This window comes from Xyrauchen texanus, chromosome 36 (assembly GCF_025860055.1).
Source record: "Xyrauchen texanus isolate HMW12.3.18 chromosome 36, RBS_HiC_50CHRs, whole genome shotgun sequence".
NCBI lineage: Eukaryota > Metazoa > Chordata > Actinopteri > Cypriniformes > Catostomidae > Xyrauchen > Xyrauchen texanus.
The window spans coordinates 16,686,541-16,697,015 of record NC_068311.1 but is presented as its reverse complement, the minus strand read 5'-3'; the positions used below and the strand labels follow the sequence as shown (position 1 = coordinate 16,697,015).

Below are 10,475 nucleotides of genomic sequence, written 5' to 3'. Positions count from 1 at the left end.
GCTCCAGCATACCTAAAAACATTTATGCAGAGCTACGTTCCCACCAGAAGCCTGCGGTCGGCTAAGGAACGTCGCCTTGTCGTACCAAAACAAAGAGGCACCAAAACACTTTCCCGGACTTTCAGTTTCATCATACCACGGTGGTGGAATGACCTTCCCAACTCAATCCGGGAAGCTAACTCACTCTCTATCATCAAAAAACGGCTAAAAACACATCTTTTCCAAAAGCACTTAACCGGTCACTAAAAAAAAAAAAAAAATAAAAAAAAAATTTATTTACATTTCTTGTTGCACTTAAATCTGTTTTGTATACTATTCTGATGATAGTGAAACTTTGTAATATGGCACTTTTTGTACCACTGTCTCCCTAAGATGATTCGCTGATGTTCTTCCTCTTTTGTAAGTCGCTTTGGATAAAAGCGTCTGCCAAATGAATAAATGTAAATGTAAATGTAAAAAGGACTTGGAGAGATCTGCTTCAGCTTCAACACTATGACAAATGACAAATTGTTGACAGTCAGAAAGCATATCAAAGTCTTCTGATTGGCTGATCTAAGCAGGGTTTTGGGGGCCCTAAACAAAAATAGTGTATGGGGCCCTACAGGTTTCTAGAAAATTCTAGTTAATTTAGAAAAAATATACTAAATGAAACATACTACGTTTCATTGATACAGTTGTGTGTTTTGTTGATTAGAGTAATTGATGGGCAAAAAATAAAATAACTGGGGGTGGTGGGTGTGGCCCCGAACCAATCACGGGGCCCTAAACAAATGTTTAGGTTGTTTATTGGGTCGGGTCGGCCCTGGATCTAAGAATGTGTCTGTGCCCCGTGCTCACATTTGTGTTCGCTGTTTACACAATCTAGTGCTGTCACAGAGACCTGTGATAATGGATAAGGAAAATTTTCTGCATATCATTCCATAAAATAAATAATTTACAGCACCTTTAACTAAGCAGATTAATAACACGGTCACATTCACAGTAGCATAATACGGTTGTAAACGCCCAAATATATTTCATTGCAATCGAAGAACGAATTACATCATTTAGAACAAAATCTGGCCAAAAAGACTGTTTTTGCATTCGTTTTGGTGGTTCGTAAAGGCCTCAATATACTTCCGGAGAAGTTCTTAATCATTCTTCGTTCAGAGGTAAAAAGAAGTTCTAAACAGCCAAGCAACAGCATACTGTTTGCGAACATTGAGACACCCGCCACATCACTTTGGGAGGTGTTTATAAGTACATTAAAATATGAGGACACAACATGTAAAACCTAAACTAATGTGACATTAAAATGTTATCAATGACTTTATGCCTCATTCTATGAGCAGAATTCACACAAGGTCAGTAAATGCTGTTTTAACCACTCGATGATGATTTAAAGTAATATGTATGCAGTAGAAAATATTAAATTTGTCTTGTTTATATTATTAATTCATGACGCTAATGCGCTATATGTGGCTATAATATGTGCCGATTACACTCTGTTAATGTAATTTAAGGTGACACTGATGCTATTGCAAAGATGAGCGTATAATGTGCAGAATAAAGACAAAAGAATGATGATAAGAGAGGCATATCTTACTTTGGGCAGTGAATGGCTTTCACTGCAGATGGCACATGAGTCAATGGGCACTTGAGGGTATTTGAGTAAATTGTATTCCTTCTGCAGACTAATTGAACAAAACAAAAAATTGCATGATATGGTCTTGGAGCTCCACCTACATTGATGCTGACAGCTGATTCTGTTTATACTGTTCAATCAGTAAAAATCAGTAAACAAGAACACACTGGCATGCCGTTATTAACAAGCTGGTGCAAATTTGCCTACATCTGTGCAATCGTTCATGTAAAGAAATTAACCAAGATTTTTTGTTTTGTTCAATTAGTCTACAAAAGGAATCAAATTTACTCAAATACTCTCAAGTACCAGTTGACTTGTGTGCCACTGCCATTCACTGCCCACTGCCCAATAACACTTTTATACACTCATCTTTGCAGTATTATCAGTGTCACCATTCATTATAATAACAGTATAACCGACTCATATTATGGCGCATTAGCGTCATGAATTAATAAAGTAAACAAGACAAATTAAACTTTTTCTACTGCATATATTACTTAAATAATCGTTGAGTGTTTAAAACTCAGTCTTTTACTGATCTCATGCAAATTATACACATAGAATGAGGCATAAAGTCATTGGTAACATTTTAATGTCACATTAGTTCAGGTTTTACATGCAGCATCATCATATTTAAATAATCCTCTAAACACCTCTCACAGCAGTGTGGCGGGTGTCTGAATGTTCGGAAACAGTATGCCGTTGCTCGGCTGTTTAGAACTTCTTTTTACCCCAAAAGAATTACAAATTAGGACTTTTACAGAAGTATATTGAGGCCTTAAGTCTGTTCTAAATACGGTGATGTTCAAACACACAATCTATTACTAAACTGACACCTTTAGATTTTTAGGACTCACAAATTTTTGGTAAACCTATGCTGTGTGAATGGTACTAATGTTTTCACTAAGTTCTCTTACACTACTGTCCAAAAGTTTGGGGTCACTTGCCTGAAAAGTTTCTCATGATCTTAAAAACCTTTTGATCTGAAGGCGTATGCTTAAATGTTTGGAATTAGGGTAACACTTTATTTTACGTAGTCCTTGAAAAGGAGTAATTACTTAGTTAATTACTTAGTAATAAACGTTGTAATTACATGTACCAAAATGTAATTAACATGTAACTAAGTTATGGTACAGCCTGTACTTACAGATTGTAATTACACACATGTAATAGGCAGCTACTGTTACACATATGTAACAAGCCAAGTGTGTTACATACGTGTTACAAACTTGGTACACTGTAATTATGTAAGAAAGTACTTAGTACCACACAATGTAACAAGAAGTACTTAAATATATTAGGCTACTAAGGTCTGCAGTTACACATGGCAAATGTGTACGTTTTGTAGCATTACATGTATGTAACATAAAATAAAGTGTATCAAGATTGTACTTGAGTGCAATTCATGTGTATCTACATACCTTATCCATCTTAAATAACCCACTAGTTCACCGCTAAAATACATGCATTAGCTTCCTAATTACATTGCAACTACAGAATATTACACAGGTATAAGCTATGTAAAATAAAGTGTATCAAGACTGTACTTAAGTGGACTTCATGTGTATCTACATACCTTATCCATATGTACCTTAGTTTGAATTAACTCTCTAGTTCACAGCTTAAATACATGCATTAGCTTCCTAATTACATTGCAACTACAGAATATTACACAGGTATAAGCTACGTAAAATAAAGTGTATCAAGACTGTACTTAAGTGGACTTCATTTCTATCTTACCTTATTCATATGTGCCTTAGTTTGAATTAACTCTCTAGTTCACAGCTTAAATACATGCATTAGCTTCCTAATTACATTGCAACTACAGAATATTACACAGGTATAAGCTACGTAAAATAAAGTGTATCAAGACTGTACTTAAGTGGACTTCATGTGTATCTACATACCTTGTCCATATGTACCTTAGTTTGGGTAAACTCACTAGTTCACAGCATAAATACAAGCAGTAGCTTCCCAACTACATTACAATTACAGAATACTGTATTTTAACTCAATAGTTTAGAGTTGAATTGATGTGGTTACCCTTTCCATCCACCTGCCTGCACACAAAAGGTGACATTATCAAAATGACAAGTCAAATTGTAAATTTATTTTCCCCCTTCAAATACAACATATAATTAGCAATGTAATTAGGAAGCTAATGCATGTATTTAAGCTGTGAACTACAGAGTTAATTCAAACTAAGGTACATATGGACAAGGTATGTAGATACACATGAAGTCCACTTAAGTACAGTCTTGAAACACTTTATTTTACGTAGCTTATACCTGTGTAATTTTCTGTAATTTTAATGTAATAAAGAAGCTAATGCATGTATTTTAGCGGTGAACTAGTGGGTTATTTAAGATGGATAAGGTATGTAGATACACATGAATTGCACTCAAGTACAATCTTGATACACTTTATTTTATGTTACATACATGTAATGCTACAAAACGTACACATTTGTACCTAGTAGCCTAATATATTTAAGTACTTCTTGTTACATTGTGTGGTACTAAGTACTTTCTTACATAATTACAGTGTACCAAGTTTGTAACACGTATGAAACAGACTCGGCTTGTTACATATTTGTAACAGTAGCTGCCTATTACATGTGTGTAATTACAATCTGTAAGTACAGGCTGTACCATAACTTAGTTACATGTAAATTACATTTTGGTACATGTAATTACAACATTTATTACTAAGTAATTAACTAAGTAATTACTCTGTATCAAGGACTACGTAAAATAAAGTGTTACCGAAATTAATTTTGTAGACAAAAATATAATTGTGCCAACATATTAATATATTTAATTTAAAAAATACATGTACAAAAATATATATATAAAAAAAAAGTTTTTGAAATGGATGACTTGGATCAAATAATTAGCCAATAAGTGCCCAGCATTATAGATGAGAACTCCTTCAATACTGTTTAAAAAGCATCCCAGGGTGATACCTCAAGAGTTGGTTGAGATAATGCAAAGAGTACATTTCTGCAAAATCTAGGCAAAGTGTGGCCACTTTGAAGATGCTAATGTATAACATCGTTTATATTTATTTTAGATTTTTTTTTTAGTAACAACATAATTCCCATATTTCCATTTCTATTATTCCATAGTTGTGATGACTTTACTATTATTCTAAAATGTGAAAAAATAAAATAAAGAATGAGTAAGTGACCCTAAACTTTTGAACGGTATTCCAAAATAGTGGTGTAAAGGGCTACACTGAACACATACTTTTTCCATTGTTTTCTATGTAAGAATGCGCTAGACAGACGTCTTTGACAGTTGCGATGCATCACAGTTTTTTTTTTCTCGTTTTTTTTTACATTGTCTAGCGCTGGAGCGCTGCATTTTTAGATGCGGTCTCGATGTAAAAAGAACTGTTCAAAACGCATCTCGAATCAAGCATTCTGTTCCATTAGTTGTGCTGCATCTAGCTTTTTTTAAGAGCAAGGACGCATTTGGTGTGAACGACCCCTTAGTGTTTAATATGCTTATTTCAAGATCAGTGGTGTACGCTGAATTTGGGGTTTTCATAAGCTGTAAGCCATAATCATAAAAATTATATCAAATAAAGGCTTGAAATATCTTACTTTGCTTGTAATGAGTCTATATAATATATTAGTTTCACCTTTTAAGTTGAATTACTGAAATTAATGAACTTTTGCACGATATTCTAATTTTTCGAGTTTCACCTGTTGATTTGGCTTGAACATTGGGAGGGATGCAACCTCTCCCCATCCCCTCCTGATTCTGCGCCCCTTTTCAAGATCAAAATTTTAGTTGCTAGAGAACCCATGCTGCACTATTGACACAAAAACAGCTGAGGTCCAGCTTCCCTAAGATGACATACCATTTGTTAAACACCAGATGTCAGCAAAGAAATACGAAGAAAAATCTAACAGCCTATTGACAACGCAGAGAACAAGTCACTTAATTTTTTTAGGACTTTATGAGAATCTATGACGAAGCATGTATTGTGGCGTGATGTGTGAGTGATTATTTCATTGTCTTTATAAGTGTTAAAATGTCTCTCTTATGTTGTGTGGCGCGGAACTGGACGTGTCCCAATGGCTCTCGACATGAAACACAAGTGGATGATGTTGCAGACCGCTCCACCCCTCCCATCGAGCCTGTGTCGAGACCCGCTCCATCTGAGTGATGAGAAGTCGTTCATTCTCCATAAAAAAAACACACCCAACCCTCAGACGGGACTCACCTGGGTAGAGGTCGTATCAAATGGGAACGCGAGGATTTAATTCGACTTGACACAATTCAGCAGAACTGAATTGAACACTGATGTTTCTGCGGGCTGCGTTGTGTGGAAATACTGGGGTGAATTGTGCGGGGAGGAAAACAGTCAACGAGGACGTAAATGTTTACATTTGCCCTTGTCCACAGCAGTACTGCCGTCGACTAACTCATAAAGACACATACATCGCGAATGTAGAAAGAATGCAGAGGAATTTTAAGCTCTAACAACGATGGAAATAAAAACACGGGCGGAAAACGAATCCTCCTTCTGCAAGATTGCGCTGTAATTGTTTGCTGAACGTGGCTGTCAGACTTTCTGGAGGTTTACGGGACTGTTGTTCTTAATCTGCGGTCATGCCGCAGGCTTTATCTGATCTCTTCCCTACCTGAGGGGATCGAGGATTTCTAAAGTTTTTCCACAGAATAGATACATCTGATTCATGGAGCTTTGACCTAATTTGGCTGGGATACTAGTTGTTGCATATTTGGCATAATATACATTATTTTACAATAGAACTTAAAATGACCAAATAAGAAATTCTAATTATTCTGCGCATGCGGAACCGATCATTTCTAAAACTGAACAACGGACGTGACACGAGTCAGGTGTGAATGATGAAAAAGTTGGATATTGAGTGGGCACTTTGTTATAGATTTTGCTTGCAAATTAAAACGTTTACTAAAACGTCATATGTTGCAAGTGTTTATTGTTTTATTTAATAAATTCATATGATTTAAGTTTATTTCCTGTATCAGCTGTGAAATGACAGGAGTGAGGTGAGCAGATAATTGGCGCGAAATTAATTTTCATTAATGAGAGAATCGTGTTCTAATGTAAACAAGCACTAGACGGACGTCTTCGACAGTTGGGCCGCGTTTTTAAAACGGCGTGTCAAGTTAAAAAGAGCGTCAGCTGTTAAAAACGTGTCTCGAGACACATGCGTTCTGTTATTTTCATTGCGCTGCGTGTAGCTTTTCATACCGAACTGCCCCTTACACACTATTTTCACTAACAAACTTTATAGGAGCGAATGTAAAGGACTTTTAAAAGTTACCTCCATTTGCTATCCTATTCACGTGAACGCATTTTAAAAGTATGAACTGTCAGGAGGCCCTTTGAGCCTATATTACCAAATATGGGAGCGAAACAGACGAAGGCCGCGGGACAGGAGGCTGGTGCGAGTCCTCAGAGTGCAGGATGGAAACGGACACCGACGAAAGAGCGGGGCGACATCCTCGCCTCTTTAATGTTAAGATCAGGGGATAAACTGAGGAGCAGCGGGACTCCTCCTCCCTACCAGCGACGCATCGGGATGATACAAGAGATGATGCTTTTGGCAAAGCAGGGGAAACACGATGAGGCGACAGAGATGCTGAAGACTCTCCGGCAGGTACATATCAGTCCATGATGATCACCCTGGCGGTCCAATTCTCAATCAAAGCATTGCATTACAGAAAGTAAACACAGTCAGATTTGATAAATGTAGCTGTCAATTTTATCTCCATCTCATTGTTCAGTTCTGCCATGTGCTCAAACTGCCAATCAGTTTAAGGTGGTGATATTTTATGAGGAGAGTTCAAATATCTGTCTCTGTGCAAGCAGAAGTTGTTAAAATGCACAATACAAATAGAACATTACATCATTGCAGTTTATACAGTGCTTATACACTCACCGAGCACATTATTTGGAACAGTACACCTACATATTCATGTGATTATCTAATCAGCAATCATGTGGCAGCAATGGAGTGGATACAATTATGTAGATACAGGTCAGGAGCTTCAGTTAATGTTCACATCAACCATCAGAATTGGGAAAGACCGTGGCATGATTGTTGGTACCAGGTTGGCTGGTTTGAGTTTTTCTGTAATGCTGATCTCCTGGGATTTTAACACACAACAGTCTCTAGAATTTGCGCAGAATGGTGCCAGACACAAAGAGCATCCAGTGAGTGGCAGTTCTGCAGATGGAAATGCCTTGTTGATGACAGAGGTCAACAGAGAATGGCCAGACTGGTTCGAGCTGACAGAAAGGCTACAGTAACTCAGATAACCACTCTGTATAATTGTAGCGAGCAGAATAGCATCTCATAATGCACAACATGCCGAAACTTGAGGTGGATGGGCTACAATAGCAGACCACGTCTTGCACTTTATTAGGACCAAAGTGTTCTTAATAAAGTGCTCAGTGAGTGTTTTTTAAATAGAAGAAGCATCTGAGACACAGTAAGGCACTCGGCTTGCCAACAAGGTATAGTTTTGCAGCTTTACAGAGTTTGAATTTGTCACAGAATTCAGTGCTGATGAGACAGCCACTTGGCTACAGAGAACCTGTGAGATCAGACACAGCAAATGCTGGTGACACTGGAACATTGCACTGCATAAATACCAACTGATTACTTTGCGTAGTGATTATGGATCATGCCAATAAGCACAAAGCTCTACTTTATACTGTGGCAGTAGTACCAGTATTGTGTAGTCATATGCTGCAAGAATTCTTGCCCCTATTTAATTTTTTATTTTTTTTTCATAATTTCTACAAGACTAATGATCATCTAATAGACTCATAAAGGTCATTTTAGTCAGTTCTGCTGCACTTAGCTAGCTGAAACTGGACTGATGGGGATTTCTAATCCTCCACTGGTTGTATTAAGTGAGTTGTTGGGCAATGATGAAGCAACATGTGGTTTTGAAACACACTGCAGGCTTTGTTCCCAAAAGGAATTAAAATTGCTGTGTATCCTACAATGGGGATAAAGCACATAATGAGCAAGAAAGGCAGTCAAACGGTATAGCATCTCTCTTGTCCTATGGTTACCAAGTGTACCTCGTTGCCCAGAAACCATGAAAATGGATGGGCTTTGATTAAATGGAAATCGATTAATCAAGATTCTGCTTCATATAGAGGGATAATGATGAACCAAAAGGCTTTTGCTCTCAGTGTCCACAGTTAAAGTCCAGTGTTATATCCAGGTAGGGAGAAATTAATTACTAAGTAGAAACTCAGTCACCTCCTAGGTCTTAAACGTTTGGTTACGTATGTAACCTCCGTTCCCCGAGGGAGGGAACAACACGTTGTGTCGGAGAAGCGACACTAGGGGTCTCTCTTGAGCGCCGATATCCACCTCTGATCTATGAAAAAAGGCCAATGAGAGTTGGCAGCCAGTATTTGCATGTCCCGCCCCCGGACATACGGGTATTTAAGCGGCGCAAATACGGGAGTTCATACAGGATTTTTCTGAGGAGCCGGAAATGGTCCGGCCACAACAGTGGCTCGGTTCAGCGACATGGTTGTGTCGGAGAAGCGACACTAGGGGACCCATTCCAATCTTGCCATGCGCTGAACCGTGTACGTGAACCGCCGATACAGAGGCGGGCAGGGATTTCATCCAGTGCCGCGCATCGTCTGTACCTGGCTGCACGTACCCTTCCCCAATGCCCCATAAGAACATCGGGATCCTTCTAGTTACCCTGGGAGGGGAACAAGGCGATGTTTGCCAACATGGGAACGGGCCAGCCTGGCTGGGCCTCTTTTCTCTCTATGTTTCTTGCATAGAGCAATCACGGCCAGGGCCCTTACACGCATATAGGGAAGGGGGTCTTACCCAGACCCTGCGGAGACCACACCTTCCCTTTTTCTTGGGGAGGAAAAGTGGTAGACACGTCACACGGCCGTCTTAGGGCTCGTGTGGAAAGTATGGTGCGGTGGTAGATCCAGCCTCGAAAGGGGGGAGTTGCTACAGCACGGCGACCGGGGAAGCTGTAACTGCCTAAGGGAGACACGGGGGTCCGCTCGTAAGGGGACAGAACCGTGGAATTACACACAGGGGGAGTCCGAACCGGAGGCCTTCTTATTTTACCTGTGGAGCCCCTATACCAGTACGGGGTGGCCATCAGGGTACCCGCAGTGGCTTGGGTCGGCGAGTTCCTCTGTTGAACCGCGGACCCGGAGGGCTGGGGAGGAATCGACCAGGGTCCCAACTCGGAGTGGGGCGCCCTGGGAAGAAGGTGCACTACTTTACCTTGACATCAGGAAAAGGGCACTGGGCCGGTCGGTCTACGTGTTACCGAGTTCTACGGGCTCGGACCTGAGAAAACACGAGACGCAACCGACTCAACGCGGAGGTTGTAAAACCTTGCGAAGGTGTTGGGTGTTGCCCAACCCGCGGATCTACAGATGTCTGCTAGGGAGGTGCCCTTGGCCAGTGCCCACGAGGACGCAACACCCCTTGTTGAGTGAGCTCGGACCCGCAAGGGTAGGGGCACGGCCTGGGTGTGATAAGCCAGTGTGATGGCATCGACAACCCAGTGGGCGAGCCTCTGTTTGGAGACGGCATTCCCTTTCTGCCGTCCCCCAAAGCAGACAAAGAGCTGCTCAGATCGTCTGGTGCTCTGTGTGCGGTCCAGGTGAATGCGCAGGGCGCGCACTGGACACAGCAACGAAAGGGCTGGGTCTGCCTCCTCCCGGGGCAGCGCTTGCAGGTTCACTACCTGATCTCGGAAGGGTGTGGTAGGAACCGACTGGGGGTGAAGCCTCCACTCCCCGCCGGGCAGGCGTTGTCGTGATAGCGCGTCCGCTACGA

At 40.3% G+C, this 10,475-nt stretch overlaps 1 protein-coding gene across 1 annotated transcript in view; it reads left to right on the top strand.

Moving 5' to 3' along the window:
• Positions 1-5,571: 5,571 nt before the first annotated feature.
• The window catches only part of lrrc75a (leucine rich repeat containing 75A), a 39,814-nt gene continuing 34,910 nt past the window's right edge, over positions 5,572-10,475 (top strand). Inside the window, exon 1 of the mRNA XM_052107211.1 lies at positions 5,572-7,283. Coding sequence (XP_051963171.1) covers positions 7,029-7,283 — 255 coding nt within the window. The 5' untranslated portion in view covers positions 5,572-7,028. The remainder of the gene's footprint in view (positions 7,284-10,475) is intronic.